Source organism: Xiphias gladius, chromosome 8, assembly GCF_016859285.1.
Source record: "Xiphias gladius isolate SHS-SW01 ecotype Sanya breed wild chromosome 8, ASM1685928v1, whole genome shotgun sequence".
Classification (NCBI taxonomy): Eukaryota; Metazoa; Chordata; class Actinopteri; order Istiophoriformes; family Xiphiidae; genus Xiphias; species Xiphias gladius.
This window is the reverse complement of record NC_053407.1, coordinates 6,925,482-6,949,482: the sequence shown is the minus strand read 5'-3', so window position 1 is coordinate 6,949,482 and position 24,001 is coordinate 6,925,482. Positions and strand designations below refer to the sequence as shown.

The 24,001-nt window shown below is 38.1% G+C and overlaps 1 protein-coding gene across 1 annotated transcript in view; it reads right to left on the bottom strand.

Annotated features, from left to right (window-relative positions):
- Window positions 1-974: 974 nt before the first annotated feature.
- The window catches only part of aars1 (alanyl-tRNA synthetase 1), a 28,892-nt gene continuing 5,865 nt past the window's right edge, over window positions 975-24,001 (bottom strand). Inside the window, exons 4-20 of the mRNA XM_040134053.1 lie at window positions 21,904-22,049; window positions 20,210-20,401; window positions 17,535-17,679; window positions 16,962-17,107; window positions 16,479-16,587; window positions 14,317-14,467; window positions 13,279-13,403; window positions 11,215-11,359; window positions 10,938-11,116; window positions 9,985-10,098; window positions 9,585-9,791; window positions 9,115-9,299; window positions 3,731-3,839; window positions 3,227-3,340; window positions 2,938-3,144; window positions 2,410-2,523; window positions 975-2,305 (exon numbers count right to left, since the gene is read on the bottom strand). Coding sequence (XP_039989987.1) covers window positions 2,126-2,305; window positions 2,410-2,523; window positions 2,938-3,144; window positions 3,227-3,340; window positions 3,731-3,839; window positions 9,115-9,299; window positions 9,585-9,791; window positions 9,985-10,098; window positions 10,938-11,116; window positions 11,215-11,359; window positions 13,279-13,403; window positions 14,317-14,467; window positions 16,479-16,587; window positions 16,962-17,107; window positions 17,535-17,679; window positions 20,210-20,401; window positions 21,904-22,049 — 2,568 coding nt within the window. The 3' untranslated portion in view covers window positions 975-2,125. The remainder of the gene's footprint in view (window positions 2,306-2,409; window positions 2,524-2,937; window positions 3,145-3,226; window positions 3,341-3,730; window positions 3,840-9,114; window positions 9,300-9,584; window positions 9,792-9,984; window positions 10,099-10,937; window positions 11,117-11,214; window positions 11,360-13,278; window positions 13,404-14,316; window positions 14,468-16,478; window positions 16,588-16,961; window positions 17,108-17,534; window positions 17,680-20,209; window positions 20,402-21,903; window positions 22,050-24,001) is intronic.

The following is a 24,001-nucleotide window of genomic DNA, read 5'->3' as shown; positions in this document are numbered from 1 at the left end:
CATATATACATACACATACGCACATATATACATACACATACACACATATATACATACACATACACACACATATACATACACATACACACACATATACATACACATACACACACATACATACACACATACACACATATACATACATATACATACACATACATATACATACACATATATGTACATACATACACATACACATATATGTACATACATACACATACACATATATGTACATACATACACATACACATATATGTACATACATATACATACATACACATATACATACATATACATACATACACATATGTACATACATATACATACATACACATATGTACATACATATACATACATACACATACATATATGTACATACATATACATACATACATACACATATATATACATACATACACATATATATACATATATGTACATACATATGCATACGTACATACATATACATACATACGTGTGTATATACACGTATATATAGATATATATCTATATCTATCTATACATACATATCTATATCTATATATTTCATTTTGTGATCGGCCATTTTGCATAATGAGTACTTTAAATGTTGATACTTAAATTGCATATAGATACTACAAGGCTAAATATTGCACTTAGGTTCATCAGGTGGCCAAAAAGTCGACTCAAAACCAATGATAATGTCGCCTTGTGTCTGCTGGATGGTAAATAAGCAACAAGGTTGTCATATGAACTAATTTACCAATACTGATACTGAAAGTTAGCACAGCACCTACAGTGTCAATAGTAATTTCTAATGAATTTCATCTCAATTGTTGCTCAGTGGTCAGCATCTAATGATCACGGTCCAACCATGGGGTGTAATCGACAAGATCTGAACTGAGCCAATACTTGAAGTTCAGAGTCTGTACCTGCCTCTCCAACATTAATCACCCATAAAAATAGATCACACATTTGCAAACAAGACAGACATGTAGAATTTACCCATTGTATTTATTCCATTCCCATAACGTGACATTTCTCTGACATGGAACAGATAGACATTTTGAACATTCTGTATACCAATATTATGTCATGGAAATGAAGTTACACAGATTAGTTACTGGACACGTTCATGATCATTTTATACAGTTAATGAATCATTAATTTACCAAATTATACCTGTTATTACACATGTCAGATAATGGCTTGTTATCTGAAAAGCAAGTGTATGATACAGATACCACGTTTACAACTCAAGTCCAACTAATCACAGGAGAGAACACAGGCTTACACTCACACAGAAGGACGGAGCCACTGTTCAGAAATCAGATCAAAAGTCTTCAGCCAACAATGGACATAATGTGTATACTGTACCTAAACCATTGAAAAGCTGGGCTGACTTCTCACTTTTCTTTCCAAGGCTGAGCTTAAGTAGCACAGGAAGCCAAAAAGCAGCCCTGAACAAGGGAGGAAGAAAAACGGTTTTTGGAGGTTGTTTCTAAATGAACAGGGATACAGTGAGATGCGACACAAACACAGAGGCAGGATGAAAGTTTCAGAGTTTATCAAGTGCCAACTTTGTGCTCAGAACAAGAGTCTAGGTGTGAAATCCAGTTTTTGTTGCTTCATCTGAGATGTACAGTACTTGCATGAGTCTACATCAATCAAAAGTACATCCCTTTTCTTTTCATCTGTACACAAGCATGCAATGATGACGTTGCTACGCTAAAATTAATTTCCTCTAATCCTCTGCCAACCCTCTTTCCCTTAAATGCATGAAAGGATCTTCTTATATATTCAAGCAATTTCCACAGAGATTAATTTTACTTGAGCAAGTCAGCAATCATACTCCCAATAAATATATGAGTGGCTCATTTACTGCTGGCTGAGTGTCAGTGGTCATCTGTCAAATGGCCGGAGCGAAAAACCTTGGAGTTTTGTTTGTTTTCTAAATCCTTTCTGACTCAAAAAGAGAAGAAAAGAGGGGAGGGGGGCGGAGGAAAGAAAAAAGGAGGATTGATGATTTCTAGCTCAGTTAAGACACAGGATTCCTCAACCATTGCCTTACTTCCACTTTACTCCCCAGCTTATGTTTGAAACATCATCTCTTCCTCTCTACACATCCTACACAGGTTCCTCTCTCTTAGTTCTCTCCCAGTTTGAGCCGTGCAAACTCGTTGGCCATCTGTAGCGCCTCCTGCAGGCACTGTGTGTTCCTGCCTGTGGCCTGGGCCGACATGTCCTTGCCGCCTCCTTTGCCGTCCAGCAGGGGGCACAACTCCTGAACCCACTCGCTGGCCTTCAGACCGCAGTTGGCCACATCCTGGAGAGAGGAGGGGTGATAAAGGTTAGAGCTGTTGAAAACATGACACTGAGAGAGAGGCTCCCTGCACACTGTGTGACTGAATCAATGAGTGGGTGTGTTACCTTAGGGACTTGACACAGGCAGGTGATTTTGCCGGCGTCGGGGTCTACGGTAAAGAGCATTGCAGCGGTCTGAGGGGACTGTGACTTCAGCAGCTTCAGGGACTCATTCAGAGCCTGAGAGGGAGGGAGAGGAGGAGTGAAGAATGGATGTAAAGGGGAAAAAAAAGAAAGGGAGAAGGAGGGAAAGAGTAGCAACAAGTAGGGAAGAAAGAAAAACAAGTCTCCCAATCAGTACTATTGATGTCTCAAGGTCAGAACTAATGGGCCACAAAGTTTATTTTGTCCCTCGGCAATAACACAATGAAATAAGCCATGAAACTGCCTGAGATAATGCGCAATACTGCAGAGATAAAGTGAATTTTAATACTGTTTGCACTTTTCATTTGTTTTTGTACAGGATGCTGATGAAGTCTTGGGGTTTGAATCATGGATTTACTCTGTGTCTATGTACGGTCTTCTTTTAAAAAGGGCATGGTAGATTTTGAGTCTATTTTTCAATCCATTTAACAGATTTGTCCCGACTCTCACCTTAGCTGAGGCTCCGGTCTCCATCTCCATTATAAGCAGTGGTTGGTTGGGGCTGTTTTCGATCATCTCCTTGGTCTTTTCCAGGACTCTCTTCTGGATGTCAGCCTTGTAGGTGCGGTCCAGGTCGTCCATGGTCTTCTTCAGGCCTTTCAGGGTTTCCCTCATTTCGTCCTTCCGCCACTGGGAGATCACTGATGTGCCTATCGACTGCAGAGAGGACAGACATGTTGATACCACAGCAAAGAGCTGTTCCGTTCTGAAGGTTTTCTGGCACAAAAATGTCTTTTACCTCAGTCATGTCGGCAATCTCTTTCTGTATGTCCTTGTTCGGGGCTGTCTGCTGCTTCACCTTGTCTCCCAGTGCGGACAGAGACTGGCACAGGGCATCGGCTTTCCTCTGGGCCTGATGAATGTGAGACGCACAAGTGTGAGCAGTGGGTAAGAGCGAGATGAGGGAAAAGAGCAAAAAAAAGGGGGAGAGGAGGATCAAACAGTAATTGTTGTCTAAAAATAGTTTAGATTAATTTGTCCAAGCTTAATTAAAGTTTCATCACCAGGGTGCTTTTTCTCACAAGGGACCAAAATAATGCATGTTGTCCCTCAGTCTGAGACACATTTTCATTTAATTAGTCAGGTTTACACACCACAAAAAGCAATCATTTAATATTAGATCAACACATACAGGTCATTGTGGGAAAATAAATAAGTCTATTTTCTTTAAAATCTTTTCTACAAGTGTGGGGGAATGGGTGTATATGAGCATAACGCTGGAAGCACGTTTGTGTCCCCTGACCTTCTGGGCCTCTGTTCCTGTCACAGCAACAATGCGGCGGATGCCCTTAGCGATGGCCTCCTCCGAGACGATGACAAATGGCGCAGCGTGACCGGAGTTCTGCAGATGACTGTGGATAACAGAAACCAACAACACTTTACCAACAGCGTTTCACAAGTGCAGGAGGCAGATGAGAAGGAGAGCGACGAGGAGCAGAGGATGAGGAAAAGGAGGAACATGGGCTTCAGATAAAACATTAAAAAAAACCAAAAAAAAAACGCGGCAGAAAGAACAAGGGATTCTTTGAAGTGGCTGCACATTGGGAAGCAAAACCTCAGTTCACTAAAACCTGAAGTGGCATGACATGGCGGTAAAGGTGGGACTTGCAATTAAAAAGCAAACTTCATGCAAATGTCTCCTCCAGTACTTGAATCCAAACCAGCTCTACGCACATGCAAGGTAATTCTCAACTCCTATACACATAAAATACAGCTTGGAAATCTAATGAAAACAGGATTCTTTGTGCTCATCAGGTGAATCAGGTGCTTCTCAGCTCGAGGAAGGAAAAATTCCAGAAGACGAAAGGGACTGAAGCACGATTAATTCACAGCCTTTAAATGTGCAAACAAACGTTTCAGCAATACTGTGTCTTCAGAGTCAAAGTTGACAAAGACATGAGGCAAACAATTATAGTCAACCTAGACCAATTTGCAATTGTTATTGGATAATTGGTTGAACAGGGCTTCAAATCAAGTACAAACATCTGTCAAGTGTGACAACTTAGAGAAAACATGACAAATTAAGTAATTCATTTATGCCAAAGGGTTAACATGTCAAAAAAAAAAAAAAAAACAACAACCACAGACCTCTCTTAAAGTTACGAGGATAAAAGTACAAAAAAGTACCAATGCAAACATCTGTCAAGTGTGACAAATTAAGAGGAAACATGACAAATCCAGTTCTTCATTTATGTCGAAGGGCTCCACTGTGTTCAGAGTGTGAATCCACTATGCCTCTCTGTGGAACAGCAAGTTGATGACGTCACAGCCTCTGGGAGAGGGCAAGGTTTTTTTCTATTCCCCAGAACTTTAGTGATGCTGCAGAGCCGTGGTTAGCCTGTGCATTATGTCGGGCAATAGCATAATCCACGTTTTGTGTACGTTTTGCATTCTTATGTTCAGATATGCAAATCTTTAAAGCCGTTTTGTTCGTCCAGCGTAAACCAGACCACAGGGACATTTCAACAAGCGGACATGTGTGCTGTTGGAGTTATTGAGGGATTTAATGGAGTATTTTTTGCATGTATGTGGATGTGTGAACTATTTGGTGTCTGACAAGTTAGAACATTGTGCACAGTGGCCACAGCGGGAAAAACCTGTGTTTTGATTAGAAAGCCAGGAGATAGTATTTAGTGGTTTTCTAGTATCAGAATGAACAAGTCTCTCAGATTGAGGCAACGTATAAACGTGATCAGGGGAGGAACAGGGCTGATATTATTTAGAGACGGGTAACTTTTGAGGACATTCCAATGTTTAAAGAGAAAAATTTTTTCCTGCCTGCTCGAGGAGAGAAAATGATCTGTTAAAAAGTAATGCTAGCATTAGTTTTCTTTACTAGCAGGGATTCCCTCCCTGTATGTAAGAGATATATGATGTAGGGTAACCCCTTTGCTGGAAACGTTCTTTCATTTCAACAGCTTTAGACTGGAAATCAGTCTGCAGTTTCTGCACAATCTCAAGAATTGGCCAAAGGAATATTGTCTTTAATAGTATTTAATATATTAACAGTGTCCCCATGGGAAGAAGGGAGGCTTGGGACAAATTTCTTAGCAAAGAAGTCAATAATTGAGACCGAGGCTCAGTAAGACTACCAATGCTTGCCACAATCGGGCGTAAAGTGGGATTGATAGTAGATTTAAGTACTTTGGGCAGGCCATAAAAGACAGGACATAGGGGATACTTAAGGAGCAGGAAGTCTTTTTCTTTTTTTGTTATCCAGCCCCTTTTCAAAGCAGCATCAATATATTCAGTAATTTGATTCTTAAAGTTATCAGCAGGGTTTGACATTAGAGGTAGCACTCTACCTCATTTAGTTGACCTCTTATGCTAGAACTGTATTGCTCAAAACCCATAACCACAACTGCCCCACCTTTATAAGCTGGCCGAATAATAATAATGTCTTTTATAGAACTTTTAATTCCGATTCATTTAGATTCCTTTTAACAGCATGTGCAATCTGCTATAATTCAGCAAAATCTTTTTCCACTAGTTTGCTTTAGGTGAGTATAGTGGGATTCAGATTGGATAAAGGGAGGAACAAAAGATTTCTTTGTAAAGGGAGTTGCTGTTCTACTGATGTTTAAGTCCGTACTAACAACATAGCTTGACAGGACATTTCACCTAGTAGAAAAAAGGTGTTTGAAATGTAACTGTAAAAAATGCGAATGCACTTAACTTTTAGTTTAAATGGTTTAATATTATTAGTACTACAAAAGCTAAGCCCCTTACTCAGCACAGATATTTAATCTTGAGAGAGACTCACATCAGATATGTTGATCACTGTCTTTTCCTGTTGCGCTGAGAGTGGCAGATGATGATTGTATCTGTGGTGTCCTCGCATGCCCTGCTGTGTGTTCTTTGGTTTGTTTTGGATGGTCGTAAAAAACACTGAGATGATTTGGTCCTTTCCTCAATGTCACTCCCTTCTGATGACTCTCTATCCTTGGCAGATGAAAATGTTGGGTCTTTGCTTTGGGGAAAGTAGAGTGTCATCTGCTGGAGAATTTCTTCCTAGCCCCATGCTAGTCATAGACTTAGCCCTCTGCAAAATCTTTTATGTCACACTCATATTTTATTATTTTGTAGGCTTGGAGATCTCTTTGGAATGAGGTTAGGGATTCAGAGATCTTTTTTGTTACTGAATCAAAAGTCTCTTGATTGCCCGTTCCCATCAGTTCCTCTTCAAGTGTCTTGATTTCAGTGCTCACTTTTTCTTTGTCTGCTTTTGTTTATTTAGTGGCCAGAAGCATTAGATTTAAGGAGCATTTGTTCAAAATCTGTTCCCATTTCTGGAGGAATTCTTTGTCTTCTGAGCTGAAGGAGGGCATTTTGTGAAACCTCAGGCCACATGGAATATGTTTGCCTCTCTAGTATTCAGAGAGTGATAGAATGCCACAAGAATGTCATTCCTTTCTTTTTAAGGTCTTCGCCGATTTCCTCAAAGGAGGACGTTTTTTTCTCCTTACTCATGCAGCAGAGGAGAGCAGCAGAGGTGAAGACTTGTCCTAACAGTCTTGAAGAAATCTAATTAAACCGGGTTCTCCGTGCATCTCCTAGTAAATTCCAGCTGAATCAGGTGCCTCTCAACTCAAGGACAGCAAACTTCCAGAGGAGAAAAGGGACTGGGGCACATCGATTAATTCGCAGCCTTTTATTGTGCAGACAATTAACATTAGTCTGTTTGCTCAATTAAAGGCTGTAAATTAATCACTTGGCTCCAGTCCCTTTTATCCTCTGACAGCCTGGAAAACAGTTTGACACCCAAAGTAATCAAATGAAATGAAAAGTCTTGCTATAATCTATGTCAGAGAGGGGATGTCTTGGCATTCGGGTGAATTTTACAGCTAGGAGTAGGCACTGTAAAAGTCAGTGGAGCAAGTCTAATCGCTGGATTGAGCTCTACGAAATGTTCGAGGCCTCGTCAGTGCAGGGACACGATCGTCTCACCGTAAAGACCCTCAAATCGAATTAATGGGTTCCACTTTACACACCACCACTCGGCAGGTCTGGCACTTCTGAAAGCTGTTGGCTTCATGCAGATGCAGGAATGTATTCAGAGTACTCACATTCTTCATGTTCATCTGAATTATGTTGCGCACGTGACTCCAGCCAGAAGATACACAATAACTACCAGCAGGACTTTAGATATAATGGTGAACACACACTTAAATCAAAGCAGGATCTCAGGTAAGAAAAAGTGTTTTGAGTTTCTCATCCCACCATGTTTCTTTAATAAATTTCACAAACTTGACAGAAACACATTCTTGACTGACTGACTATTAAACCAAAGCAACACACACAATTAATATACATAATGACAGACAATTACGGAGCATTTGAGTCCAAAAGCCATGAAACCACATAGCAGCAAAGTACAAGAGAAGCACACAAATATAATGTACTATACTGCTCTACAAAGGCAAAGACCGGTAACTACAGAGACAATGACATTGAGAAGAAATGGTTTGAGGTTTTCAGGCATAAAATTATAAATAAGATTATTTTATCCAAAAAAACCTAACTGCTACAGAACCATAATATATTAACAAAAATTTCAAAATGTAAAGAAGTGTGTTCTTTTAGCAGTAATTTCCATTTTAACTGGTTTGTTTAAAAAAATAAATATGACTTTGACTATTTAGAGTCCATGGTTGATAGAGAACAAATGTATCTGTTTTGTTAGGTGTGTGCCTCCTGCCTGTTTTGCTATTAATAACTATGTTGAATAAAAATAATTAATTCAGTTATAATTTAAAACATTCAAATATGTGATTTAAATCTAGCTAAACCACAACAAATCACATGAATTTCATTCGAATCAATAGCTGAAATGGTAGTTACTGCAACTGTTCTAAGCTACTTACGTTAGCTTTAACAATAGTTTTCTTTCGTTTATTCTTTCTCCATCATAATGGGATTTAGTTACTGCGTCATTTACTTATGTGGAATAAGACACTGAGTATCTGAACTAGTATCAGTAACGTTTTTTAAAATCACTTTTTAAGTTTTAAATTTTTCAGTTACACAATGTTTTATGTGTTTTTTTAATTTTACTGTTTTTATTTTATTTTATTGTGGTTTGGGTATTTTTATTGTTTAGTTTATTTAGTTTCTCTTTTGTCAAGCACTGGATTAACATTGTTTTAAAAATGTAAAATCATCATGATTATTATCATCATTATCATTATGGCATAATATTTTCAAAAAAAATCATACCAGTGATACATTCCCGGTATATATATATAAGAATCATCAGTGACCTAGTAGTGATATACTCATATTAGCCAGTACACTAGTGATGTTACAGCCATCTCTACTAATAATCTTTTGTAGTATTGTCATCTGTGCTTTAGACTTACAACTGAACTGGAAACAGGAAATATGAATTTTGCTTTTATTATCCTTTGTTGTCTCTCTGTTTGTGAACATATGTACAACAAGTATGTGAGAACAAGTTGTAAAAACATTTTCCACATAAGTTTTGCTGTCAGCTTTTTTTCAGTACTACCATAGTGAAGTAAAGTCAACTAAGATGCTGACTATATGTGCACTGTGATGGGCTGGAGTGCATCCCCTGTCACGAGTAAGCAGAAATGCATGAGAAAAAAAATAAAGCATCATACTCACGTTCCACCACAAAACTCAATGGAGGTGAGGGAGCCAGCAGCACTGTTGGGGTCATCCAGCAGGTCCTGAACAGGGATGCCAATAGACACGACTCGGACAGGGTCGGGGTAGGTCTCATCAAACACGGCACGCAGACCCTGAATGGCCTTGGCTTCTGCTAGGGGGGCTTCCATGGCATACACCGGCTGGATGTATGGAGTAAATATTCAGACTGAAGAAAAAAATCACTTGTCATGGCAAAGGTAAGACCATGTGAAACTTTAAATCCGGACTGAAGATTGGTATAAATCCTCCATTATCGCTTCAGGAGAAACTAAATATTTACTTTTACACACAAAGCCCTCTGCCTGTTTAAGTTTCAGGGAGGCCAGAGGTTGTTAGCATTAATGTAAACAGTTGAGCTAGACTTGTTAAGTACAACAATATTATTATCTGGAGAGTGATTATTTCGTAAGTATTCCCAAACTGACCTTAGCATCTCTTATCATTGCACAAGCAATCTCCTCAGTCCGGCGGACCTCCCCTGTGCTAAGGGCACCTTTAGCAGTAAAATCAAAGCGCAGACGGTCGGGAGCAACCAGTGAACCCCTCTGATCTGCCTCTCCCAAAACCCCTCGCAGGGCAAAGTTTAAGATGTGTGTGGCGGTGTGGTTGCTCATGATGGGCCTACGAAGAGCCTGGAAAGAGAATGCGGATGGATATTTGTCAGATAAACAACTCAGAGCTGTATCTAGGTAATAAAAGAGACAGAGCTCAGAAACAGATACTGAAATTGCTTCACAAGAATTACTTTCATGCCATTTCACTGACTGATAATGAACAATATCATGTATGACGATGTCGACTTTCATATCCTGTGTATGTTCTCACCTCATCTACATGTAAGGTGACACAGTCTCCAACCTTCAGCGTTCCGTAGACAGTCCCAACATGGAGAACATAACCTCCTCGAACCTGTGTATTCTTCACTGTGAACTCCATCCGCTGCAAACAGAAAAAGAAAGACAGAGAGACAGCATGGTTAGACATATTTTTGTCTGGCAGAAAACAAAGGGACATGCAAAAAATTTAAGATATTGTCAGCTTAGTTAGAAAACTAGCTGATGCTTTGTGTTTTCTGTTCTAGCATTTGGAGATTAAATATACTGTTTTGAAAATCAACACCATAAAGTTTTTAAAGTGTTGTTAGAACTTGTGTCAGATATGGCTTTAGCAAGTCCTCACAACCTTAGCAAAAAATGAGAATTTAGAGTTAGAGGAGAAGAAAAAAAAAAAAAAAAAAAAAAAAAAAAAAATCGAGACATAGAAAAGATACAAAGTACTGACATTTGAATTAATTTATTTTTTGACAGACAGCCTTCTGGAAACTGATACGAATGTGTCCTCATGCCATTTGAGCTCTCATTCATGGGACAAAGATGAGAACGATTTATTATCTATTAACTTTTTTCTGTCGAAATTGTGACACTTTATTTGTCACCTAGAAGTGTGTCTATTTGCCTGCAGGCACAATTTTAACCAGCTATCAGATAGTGTAATTATCTTTTCTCCCGAATAAAAAGTCAACAAAAGGTGATTTTGTTTCAGCTTTGGCAGAAACTTAGATTTTTGTTTGGATCTGCAACGTGACCGCAATGTAGTTTGGGATAAAGCAGCAAACCAGCTCTGAAAATTATCCTACTGAAGGCTTTTTAATACCTCAGACCTCTTTTTTCAATTCACTCTCAAACAGCATCAGTGAAGTTCATTACAACCCACTGAGAAAGACACATGCATCTACTCTCTGTTTTCATTTTAGTTCTCTTTATTTTTGTTGCACTTACATCCTCTGTGCCGTCATCCTCCCGAAGCATGAAACCCTCGTCAAACGTCTGTCCGCCTTGCTCAGCATAGAAGGACGTCTGGTCCAGTAGTACACCGCACTCCTGACCTGTGGTCACTTCATCCCAGAAGGTGCGGTCACGACGCAGGGCCAGAACTGTAGCCGAGGACTGCTGAAACTCTTAACATACAAACAGGATGAGGGTCAGTGCATTAACGTCCTGAAAATACAGACATCCCACTGCACTAAGGTCTGTGAGTGAAAATGCTATCACTAACCGTAGTTGCCGTTTTCGTCTGAGGTGTATCTATATTTGGGAGAGTCATCTGTGGCGGGTATCTTCTTGTTTCTCAGCTCTTCGATGGCATAGATGTCCAACATGATGTGGTCCTCGTCCCCTGCGCCCTTACCCTGGGACTTTAACTACACACACAAACTTGTGTTATTATTCCTTCATAACACAAACTCTACAAGACCTAACTTGAAACACCACATCATCAGTTTGGTGATTTTGGTGATGTGACTTAATCACAGCATTACTGATAACTATGCAAATCATAGTTTTGGTTCCCTAATTTGCAGTTTAATTTTGTAACTTGATAAAAGTGACAGTGACACACTGCAAGTCTAAATCTGACTGTATCCACACTCCAGCCCTGAAAAACATTATATGGTTATAAAGCTTGCAATCTTCAGTTTTTATTGATATTCAGTCCCTTCAGTCTGTTCAAAACTGACCTTAGAGTTGAATCTATATCTCTCTGACAATGTCAACAAAAAGCAGACATTACGAGCTCTTTTACTGCAGGGTTTTATATTAAATGGATTTAGATTCTACAGGTGTACTTCATAAACTGGTAAATCAGTCTACATGACAGGATAAGGAGGAAATATAAACACATAGTATATCAAACTCCTCCATCTGGCAGGGAGCATAACTGCTGTGCCAGTATGTACACTCACCAAACACTTTAGCCAATCATGTGGCAGAAGTGTATTGCATAAAATCATGCAGCTACAGGTCAGGAGCTTCAGTTAATGTTCACATCAAAAATCACAATGGGGAAAAAATGTGATCTCAGTGACTTTGACCATTGCATGATTGTTGGTGCCAGGAGGGCTGGTTTGGGTATCTCCATTTTCACACACAGTCCTGCAGATGGAAATGCCTTATTGATAAGAGAAGCCAGAGGAGAATGGCCAGACTGGTTGGAGCTGACATAAAGGCTATGGTAACTCAGATAACCACTGTTTGTGGTGTGCAGAAAAGCATCTCAGAATGCAAAAAACGTCAAACATTGAGGCGAATGGCTACAACAGCAAAAGACCACGTGAGGTTCCACTCCTGTCAGCCAAGAAAAGAAATGTGAGGCTGAAGTTGGCACAGGCTCACCAAAACTGGACAGTTGAAAACTGAGGTACATAGACGGTAGGGTCAGAATTTGGCGTCAACAGCATGAATCTATGGACGTAACCTGCCTTGCGTCAACAGTCCAGGCTAATGGTGGTGGTGTAATGGTGTGTGGAGTCTTTTCTTGTCTCACTTTGGGCCCCTTGATACCAATCAATCATTATTTGAATGCCACAGTCTATCTGAGTTTTGTTGCTGACCATTTGCCACACATGGCCACAATTTACCATCTTCTAAAGGGTACTTCCAGGATAATGCACCATGTCACAAAGCAAAAGTCGTCTCAAACTGGTTTCATGAACATGAAAATGATGTTCAGTGTACTTCAGTGGCCTCCCCAGTCACCAGATCTGAATCCAATAGGAAATCTTTGAGATGTGGAAAATGGGAGATTCACAGCATGAATGTACAGCTGACAAATCTTCAGATGTTATGTGATGCAATCACGTCAACATGGACCAGAATCTCAAAAGAAAGTTTCCAACATGTTGCGGAATCCATGTCAAGAATAACTGAGGCTGTTTTGAGAGCAAAGGGAGATGCTACCCATTATTAGTATGGTGTTCCTAATAAAGTGCTCTTTGAGTGTAAACAGACATTACTTCACTGTGTAGTGTTGGACAGAAAGTGTGAGTTTGCAGTATTACAGGAAAGAAATCAATCTTTCTGCTAAGTCAAACAACAAGGGATTAGAAAAGTGCTGTAAAGTAAATGAGGGTTTATTTAAACAGCAGGTGCGTGGCTTCTCTTTCTGACTTACAGTGCAATACAGGAGAACGCTGACACAAGGCAATATAGTGTACCCATGGGGGTGGACACAAAACACTGCTCAGTGTACTTTCTCCTCACAGAGCAGTCAAGGCCAAATTCAAACAATCAACTAATATCAGAAAGTTTCCTTCAACGCCAGCCACCCCTCCTATCTTCTCACCTGTGCTGCCTTCTTCTCATCTTCAAAGGCAGCCATGTCCACCGCCATGCCTTTCTCCTCTGCAATGAGGGAAGTCAGGTCCAGAGGGAAGCCGTATGTGTCATACAACAGCCATGCTGTGTCACCTGGATGCAGAAACAGAGAGAAGATGCTGCCTGATATGCTGGAAAGGTGTATGTCTGAAGCAACAGTGCTTGAAGACTCATGACCTTGAGTTGAACAGGAAACATATTATTGATACAAATCGATGCAGTCATCATTTCCGTCAATAAGCGAGAAGTTAGATGTGAAACGTTTCAGGTCTCTGCTGTTATTCCTATTCCAACAATACAAATGCATTTTGCAAGGACACGTTCTATAAGACTTGTATTTTGGCATTTGTAGCATCTAATTTTGGCTGAGTGCACAAATGATGCTACCACCCCCTTGGACAAAGAGGAAATAAATTAGGGATAGACAACAATGTCAAAGAAATCGAACACAGTGTACACTAAGAACCCTAGAGGAAGTTTTCAAGGAAAGTTGGATGTGCATCAATTTATTAAGTCATTCAAATTTATGGTGTGAAAGATTTGTTATTAGGATTTTAGCTTTTCCAATTGTGGTCTCTTTCCTTTAGTCAACCGGTATATTTTTAAATAATGCATAAGAAAGATTTGAGACATCATGCATGACTGTCAGACAGACAAATGAATGAAGACAAAAACCAATCCATAATGTCAACAAAAATTTTCTAATTTGATTAAAAGAGAAAAAACAATGTATGGTGGGAAGGAGTGATCAGAAACAGAGCAAAGAGAGAAAGCCTGGTGGTGAGGAGAGATCAAAGACAGAGAAAGAAGGGGGGAAATAAACAAAAATGGTGCACTGGATTTTTTTTTTTTTTAAACAGTAAAAATTATATTTATGAAACAACTGTTTTTCCTGAGGCAGTTTTAAAACACATCGTGATCTTAACATAAACTTAGGCTCTTGCCAGTAAAATCAGGTAATGTGCACACATACAAGTTATAACACTTCTCTTTGTGTCTCTCTCACCTGGAATGGTCTTGCTGTCTCCCAGACTCATGATCTTCCTATCAAGGATACGGCGTCCCCTGCTGAGGGTTTTGAGGAACTGCGCCTCCTCCTCATTAATAATGTCCTTCACCATTTCTGGGTCTTTCTTCAACTCTGGGAAAGCATCACCCTGGAGAAAAGAAGAATGAAGGCAGATGGGGATTGATAATGGGACAGGGAGGGTTGGAGAGGAAGAAGCAGAGAGATGAGATGGGAGAAGAGAAAACAAAAGAGGAAAAGGAGAGGCCATCATTTAAACCATTACAGTATTGCATTGATTGTGAGATGTTACTATTGTGTTAAATGATGATAGAAAGACGGAGATTTTTATAGTGACTGAAACAGAATATATGGTATCTGCACAGTTTATGAAATTCTAAATTTAATTCATCTTAAGACCCTTTTAAGAACTCAACAAAGAAAAATTTAACACAGTCTGTCCCATTACCCACACTTGCTGTCTTGAGCACACAAGTGCAAACAATTCTATCTGCTTGGCTATTTCAGTCTAGTTGTTGGCAGTAATGTGCCTATAAGCTGATTCTAGGATAGTAAAACAGACAGCAACCAACAGACATGAAGAAATTGAAGTGCTATTATTATCTAAACATTACTCAACTATGGCAAAACCTCCATAGGTGGTTATTATTTAATATCCAAAATCTATTCTTTTTGATGACACTAATTACATAGATACTGCATATCTGACACTGTCTACATAAATATTGAATTTCATATATTTCTATCAACAATTATGAAAAACTCTTATTTACAATAGACCCATGTGCTTCCAGATAACTTGATTTAATTGCTTTATTAACTGTATTATTCCTTGAGCTCCTCAATGTGTGTTTTTCACTGTCATCTGCCTAGAACTGTGATAAATAAGTAGTAAAGTAATTACAGTATGTGGAAAATAAAACTAACAAAATATCTGAGCTCTACAAAGCCATGTATTTGCATTAGGTGAAGATGTCCAAATTAACCAAGTGTTTCCCAGCTGTAACAAACCTCCAAATCCACGCATTATATATTTTATATTATTTTTATAATTATATTTTGCCAATACTGATGTTTGTCTCCATATGTACATTTAAACATTTAAAATTATCAACACATAGTAATTAAAATGTTAAATTCAATGAACTCCGTTCTATTGGTATGAATTACATGTAACAAAAACTTTGCATGTCTAAAAAAGCAAAAAAAAACAAAAAAAAAAACAAACAAAACAAAAAAACACCCAGGCATAACTTATTTTGGAAGCTTTTAACTGCAATTTGCTCGAAATCTTAAATTTGGACAACAGAAAGTTGTTAAAGGATAATAATGCAGTTGTGTTGTTGGAATGTCACCTCTCCTAGAGTGAGGCACCAGATAATAAATGCCTAAAATTCTTATGTCACACATTTAATTATCAAACTAAAACACTTGAGTGTTTAATGTAACCTTACCACAGATTCTGTTGAACTGCTGATCATCTCAGCTAATCATAGGACACACTTAATAGAAATGAAAACATAGAAAGCACTCAGATCGCTCAACCCGACTGCATTTCACACATGTAGTACTTCAGCTATCTGCTCTTAAACCACCACAAGATCAGAAAATAAAATAGCAAAATATTATGTTGCTCATCGTGACAGAGTGAGTCACACACGTCAGCTAGTTTTTTTAAATCTGTAGACACACACACACACACACACACACACACACACACACACACACACACACACACACACACACACACACACACACACACACACACACACACACACACACACCTCTCTCATACACATATTAAGTATACAGATATCCCTCTCTATCTGAATACGAGTTCTCCTCATCTTTTATGTTAAGTAATACTTGTTTAGTTAATATATTATTACATTTGTACTAAACTTTCCTCCATTTTAACCTCATCATTGTAGGCAACACTTGTTGAAGCGGTCACCAGTTTAAATAGTCAGCCCCCCCCCTCCTCTCATTCATTATCTCGCCCATTGGCCATTCAGGTTCCAAGCTCAAAAAACATGAGGTTTAATATGCAACATTAAATCCTGTTTGTCAATGTGATCTTAAAAATGTCATTTAAGGCCTATAAACACTTGGACCGTGGATGCACTGAAATAAAATCTCACCAGGGAATCGACCACCACATCCACCAGAGAGGCAAAAAACCCTTTCTGAGCTCCCAGCTTCTCATGGGAATAACGAACTGCACGACGCAGGATTCTCCTCAACACGTAGCTAAACATGAGGAAACAACAAAAAATTACAATGAAATATTAAAAATAAACTACAAAACTTACACTCACAGCCATGCTGTCTGAAACCTTGTGTGGTCTCAGTTTCGGTGGTTTGTTTGTCCGTACTGAAACACCATATTACCCCTGCACAATTTTGGAAATACTATTTACCTCAAGGACTAGGACGCTAGTGTGTCGAGCATGTATGGCCTTTTTTCAAATTCTGAAACTAAAAACCTTAAAGTAAAACTTTATTGCACATAGACAAATTACAGAATGTTGTACTCCAATTTCTACAGATGTTGTATATGCTTTAGATATTTTTTCAGTGTTCCAATTTCCTCCATTTTTTGCTCTGAAATATTCATGTCTCACCCTCTTCCTGTGTTGTCAGGCCGGCCACCGTCAGACAAGGCGATGGTGATGGTTCGGGCGTGGTCAGCTAGCACACGGTAGGCCATGTCGATACCGTCAGTATCCTCAGCACCTACTTTACCAGTGTAAGGTCGAGCACCTGTACCCTGAAAAAAAAACACAAATTATGCTGTGACTGTGTATTAAATCAGTGGTTTCCAACCTTTTTTTCACCTTTGATTTGCACCCACAGCCCCTCATTAATATCATCTGTAATGTTCCAAATGTGGAACATTACTGTTATTTAACACTTTTTATTAGCAGTGGCTGAAATCAGAGTTTAGCCAAAATCAACACTAAATCTACTTTTCAGATTCTCGGGCAAGACCAAAAGTCAGCAAAAAAAAAAACATTGATGTTTAAGGTTGCATTTGTAGTTGCTTTAAAGTGAGTAAACAAGTATGTCACTTTGTTAGACTTGTGAAATTCTGCATTGAAAGTGTACCAGCTTAAAACTGCATTAGCTGACAAGTGAAATTTTCCTAACACATTCATACTTCCATTCAGTTACTCAAATCTTGGGCATTTCAGTACCTTCTGAATGGCTTCAAAGTATGGGATGAAGAGGTCAGTGTCATAGTTGGACATTTTGTTCTGCAGTACAGACACCAAGCGCTCCAGACCCATCCCTGTGTCGATGCTCTTCTTAGGCAGAGGCTTCAGCTCCGTCTCTGACTCTCTAAGCAGGGTGGAGGGGGAAACGAGTTAAAGACACTGATTAACTCATCAGTAAATGAGTGTATGACAAAGTATTATTGTAGTGGGTCAGCATACAGGTTTTTCTTACTGTGTTGATGTGTAAGAATTTCACAAAATAACCCAGTGTTCCACTGTGGAAACTGATTTATTAGTAGAAATAGAATCATACAGTTTTGCTCAGTTTATGTCAAATTTTGGATTATTTTGAATATAAGAAATTATTCACCTTTTCATATTCATATCATTTCTGTCCTGGGTCTTTTCTTTCAGAAACGAGATGAATGTCTACATGGCCAAGTAATCAGATTTCTTCAGCAGAATCTATTTGTACTTACCTTAATCCTCTGACATGAAATAGATCGACTGTTGATATGGACATTTCTAAAATCAGATTACTTGTCAACAGCATGTCAACAACTACTAATTTCTTTGGACTGCACAAACAATAGAAGCAACTATAAAAATGTGTGGAGAGAGGGTATGTAAGAGACCATCAGCTGTTTTTTATATGTGTTGTGGATTTGTTTTGTTCCCCTTTCACTTGACTAGTTGGTCGGAAATAGCAATGAACTTTGGTTGGTACTGTTTTTGCTGGTGTGAAAACTGTAAATTGAACTCTGGTGTGGAGCAAACAGCCAGATAGTGACCAACTGAATAGGAGAGTCTATTTATGTAAATTCTTTGGTAGCATTGATAAAATCTCCTGTAATATTACAGTGCAAGATTTTTTTGTCCTGCTTCTACCAGGTCCTTTTTTCATAAAATGAGGTCTACTTGCAGTGTACACTAATAATGCTCATAAGCATTTATTTCTTTGTGTAAATAAACAAACAACAGGCAGTAAAGTGCTGCATGACCTGCTGTCAGTCAAAATTTGATTTCCCTACTTGAGTCCATATAGCACCGATGGTGCAGGAGGACATCACCAAAACTGACTGATGAATGAGTGAACTCTCAGTTCAGATGGATTCATGCTACCACTCTTCGGTCATTTGTAAAAAGCCAGGTGAGCAAATACTACAACTAAAAGACAACAATGTATCAATTTTTTCTTTGGTTCAGACCAACTGAACCAAACCACACTGCCCTACAAAGACAAAATACAGTACGTACTTATTGGGTCAAAATTAAGTTATAATATGTATCTGACTTCTCAAATCTGTTTTGTAAAAAATATTATGCCATAAAAATGTGCAATTTTTGTGAAAACAGCTTTTTAAAATTTGCAATAACTGCAAAACAAGCTAGAAAGAAAACTATAGTATTTGCATTTGGCTGTGTAGTTAATGCACTCTGGATTGGTAATCTGTGATTTTTAGGACTCGTCATTGCACTTACTGCACTGTCTGCCTTAGAAAGACAGCTAACTAGACAGCTAAAGTAAGAGGGCTATAACAAGTGAAAGCTAGCCTCAGAGACAGGGGTAGCCTTAGTTAAAACTAAAGCTAAGTTTAGTTATTGATTTTTTCCACTAGTTTTTGTGTGTAAATAAAAAATATCCATTTTGATTAAATGATATTTTGGATATTAAGTTTGTCATTCCACATCAAATATGGAAGCAGCTAAATCAATTCATGGTGGAGTAAAAAAAACCTAAACCCCTACCAAAGATAGCCATCTTAGTGGATCTCAGTATATGCCACCTCATTTTTGACTAGTAAATTTAATGTGATTTGGTGGCCTTTAAATCACATACTTAAATCTACTAAATTGTAAGTTAATGTACTATACTGATTTCAATATAAATATAAATAGTACTCAGTCAGATTAGCCAAATGCATCAACATTTTATCTCTTAAAGCTATGGACTGTAAATACTAATAAAAATAAAGTTAATTTTCTTGAATAAACTAGTTCAAATGGATAAGAAAGCTGAGAAAACACATTTTGTTTGTAGATACTGTAAGTTCTCTGAGCATTCTGTGAAGATTATCCTAAGGCAGAGTGTAGTATCTACATTTTTTTTTCCTATGGCAGTGATTGGTAAACTTGAATTTAAAGCATAACAACCCTTCTGTCTGCGTTACAGTTTACCATCCATTATGAAAACTAAATTTGTTGGGGCAATACAGATGTGAAAGCAACCTTAGTTTTGCTGTGAACAACGTGGAGTCAAGCAGCCTAGACTCCACCAATACTGAGTCATGATTTTGAGGCACTCAAAACCATGACTATGAGGTGTTAGTGAGATGATGTAAAAAAATGCAATAAACCAGAAAGATTTAACATTTATCTCACTCACTCATTGCAAACAATTATGTTTTATTTTACAACAACTCAAAGTGCTGTTGTGTGAATAACTGCATCAGTTTGACCAGAAAACCTTTAAACATGGGAAACGGAAAAATTAGAAACTTGTTTACTCTGCAAAAGCATAATGTAGTTGACAAATCATAAGAAATGAAGGTGCTGGCCTATAAATCTGCACTGCTAATTGATTTGTGAGGTAAATACACCATCCTTTACATTTAATGTAATCTCATCAGTGTCTCTCTGTATGAGTCTGTTACCTGTTGAACTGGATGAACACCAGGTTCCAGATCTCCAGGACATCGGGATCATCCATGTTCACCAGGTGAGAGGCGTCTCTCCCTCCGATGCGGTCGTAGTGGATCTCACTGCAGGGACCGCAGGGACCAGTGTCTCCCATCTCCCAGAAGTTATCCTTCATACTGCCAGGCAGGATGCGAGCCTCCTCCATCCTGAAAGAATATCTTATCAGTTCTATTTACAGGTTAAAAAACTAAGTTGTTCATTGTGTTGTGTAAAAATTACTATTGTACATACATACACATACATACTGTATGTGCTTCAATTATTTATTTGAATCATACATGATGTGAATTTTTACAAACAGACATTTCATGATTGTAATACAATTGCCTGATTATTTTAATTACGTGGAAGTCACACAATTAAGTAAGAGAAAAAGATTTGAGAAATAAATTAGAGAATATAGAGAAGACATTTGTGTGACTGTCAAGAGAAGCAAGGGGCCAATTTTCACATCATAATCTTAAAATTAGAAATCAGAACAAGTGGCACTTGGACTCTCTTGTGACCTGCCATAAACTCCATGACAAAAGAAAAGTTTTATTAGTCTGTCATCAAGAATACTAACAGCAGTTTAGAAAAAAAACAAACAAACAAACAAAAAAAAACAACAAAAAAATTAGTTCTGCCTCATTAATCTACCGCTATATGCAGCGAGGCACACCAAAATCTAATCAGATTATCTACTCCGTACCCTACCTGTGATGTAAGTATGGAGTTTCTAATATGTATTCTTCGTGAGTTTGTGTGTTCAGAAGAAAAATAAGTTTCCTCCTAAATAAGCCAATTAGTTCATTAATTAGCAAAGATTTTTCATACAAACATGTTTGTCGTTTCACACTAATTATTTGATATCAATTTGAACTTGTAAGCTTTAAGTGTTAATTAGTTACAGCAATTTCAAGAAAATCAGTGTTCCCTTACTAATATACAAATTTATTTGGGAAGATTTACCAAAATTTATTTGACTCCATTTGGAATGCCAGTGGTGTAAGTATGATGTTTCTACTACATTTTGTTCTTAAATTATTGTTTTCACAGGAATGCATCTACAGAGTTATATATACCAGCATGACAACACAATGTCCTGCTGAGTTTGTTGGCTGGACATAAAGAGAGAGGAAAAGATCATAGAAAGTCAGATGCTAAGTTGGAAAAAATATCAACTGAATGGCTTTGAGTTATGCTCTCCACATTACTCAAATAATAAGGTCAATAACCGCACTGTTGAATCGCTATTGAATCGATACAATGATGAGAAGGGATTTGAGACGGGGAGTTGGAGAAGTCAATAGAAAGAGAGAATCTTCTAGGCTGTTGTTGTAAGTATGGTTGCTCAGTGGGACTTAGGGAGGAGATGAAAGGGAGTACCCCAGAGAATGATTATACAACATTATGCAATTACTTTAAACAGGGGAAGATATAGTATACAGTAGCTATTGGCAGCAGTCCTGCACAACTTCAATGTAAGATCTGTAAAAAGAGCAGTAAATGATTTGAGAAGTTATCAGGTACTCCCAGGAGATAATGTAGAGCATGAAAAACAATTCACAGTGGGCAGTGATTATTAACAGTTACTCAGATATGCCCAAAACCAAATACATTTATCTGTTGTATACACAAATACATCTCATTCTCTAGCTAGTCTCACCCTAAGTCGATCCAGATCTGTTTGCATTCCAGGTCGGGCTCCAGTCCTGCGTCAGCATTACCCCCAAAGTAGGTGACATACAGACGGTCTATGGAAATACCAAACTCCTGGGTCAGCAACTCCAAGGCCATCTTACAGGCCAGGTGCTGCAGAGGAAGGTGGGAAGATGCAGAATGAGCAGAGGGAAGAATGAGACGAGACAAACTGGACAATAGAACAGAAATATAGGAGAAAGTAAGTCCATAATAGCATAATACATAAAGCAAACACTTGAGTTAAAGACGTCTAGGGGAAATTTGGTAGGGAAAATTAAAAAAAATTAAAAATTAAAAATTAAAAATTAAAAAAAAATCTAAATTATTATTGTTTATAATTTATTTATTTTGCAAATTCCAAAAATTAATTTTTGCATGTGAATAAAGTTTGCTTCTTAATAGTTTCTCTTGACAGAACAGTGAGACACACACACAGCTATTCATATCAAAATGAAGGGCACTACAGCTGACCATCTGACAAGTCAAAACAAAAATATTGAATTAACCGTTTAGGAATTATAGCCTTTTTTATACATAGCCTCTCATTTTCAGAGGTTTAAAAGTAAAGTCAAACCAACATGATTATAAATATAAGGATTATTTTTGGATGAAAATCCTTTGCAGTCAATGACTGCCTGAAGTCTGGGACCATGGACATAACCAAATGCTGAGTTTCCTCCCATAAAATGCTTTGCCAGGGCCCAGTTCCATTGGCGGCCATACATGCCCATGACATAACACTACCTCCACCATGTTTGACAGATGATGTGTCATGCTTTGGATCATGAGCTGTTCCTTTCCTTCTCCATACTCTTCTGTTCCCATCATTTTGGTTCAAGATAATATTGGTTTCATCTGTTCAAGAATTTTGTTCCAGAACTGGGCAGGCTTTTTTAGATGTTTTCTGACAAAGTCTAATCTAGCCTTTCTGTCCTTTCACTGTTACCAGTGGTTTGCACCTTGTGGTAAACCCTCTGAATTTCCATTCAAGTTGTCATTTGATTGTAGACTTTGACAATGATACACCTGCCTCCTCGAGAGTGTTCTTGACCTGGCTAGATTTTGTGAAGGGTTTCACCAATGAAAGAATTCTGCAATCATTCAATTTAATTGTCTTCCGTGGTTTTCCAGGCCTTTTGGTGTTGCTGAGCTCACCAGTGCATTTCTTCTTTTTAAGAATGCAGCAAGTTGCTGATTTGGCCAATTCTAACTTTTCTGCTATCTGTCTGATAGGTTCGTTTTGTTTTTTTTAGCCTAATGAAGGCCTCCTTAATTGGCATCAACACCTCTTTGGACAGCAAATTGAGAGTTCCAATGAACAGCTACCAAATGCAAATTCAACACTTGGAAATACAGATCTTTTATCTGCTTTATTTATCATGAAATAACGAGGGAACAGTCACCACCTGACCATGAAACTGATTGTCAGACAATTGTCCAATTACTTTTGAGTCTCCGAAAATTAGGGACTATGTATAAAAATGGCTGTAATTCCTAAACAGTTAACGTGAAATTTTTTGTTAAACCCCTTGAATTAAAAGCTGAATGTCTACACTTTAATCCCATCTTGATGGCGTCATTTCAAATCAGTTGTGGTGATGTACAGAGGCAAAGTTATGAAAATTATGTCACTGTCAAAATACTTATGTACCTGACTGTAAAGCAATACAGATATATCTACAATACACTAATATTGACCTGTCAGATAGTCTTGCTCTACCTACAACTTCTCATCATCTGTAGTGCCCATCATTTTGATATGAATAGTTGTGTGTTTGTCTCTATGAAAATTGTGCTACTGTGCAAATACTTATGTACCTGACTGTATAGGTAGCAACAAAGTGCAGTACAGAAATGCCAAACTAAACTTGAGGTCATTTAGAAACAGTGTCACTATTGTTTGTCCAAGAACACTAACAAGTTGATTTTTCAAATGTAAAATGTCCCACTTAGTATAAATTTTGGTTACAATTCTAAAAAAAACAAAAAACAAAAACAAACTCTTAAACTCTTAAATACCAATATCAGTCTCAAAAATCCAGTATCTGTCGGATTATAATTGT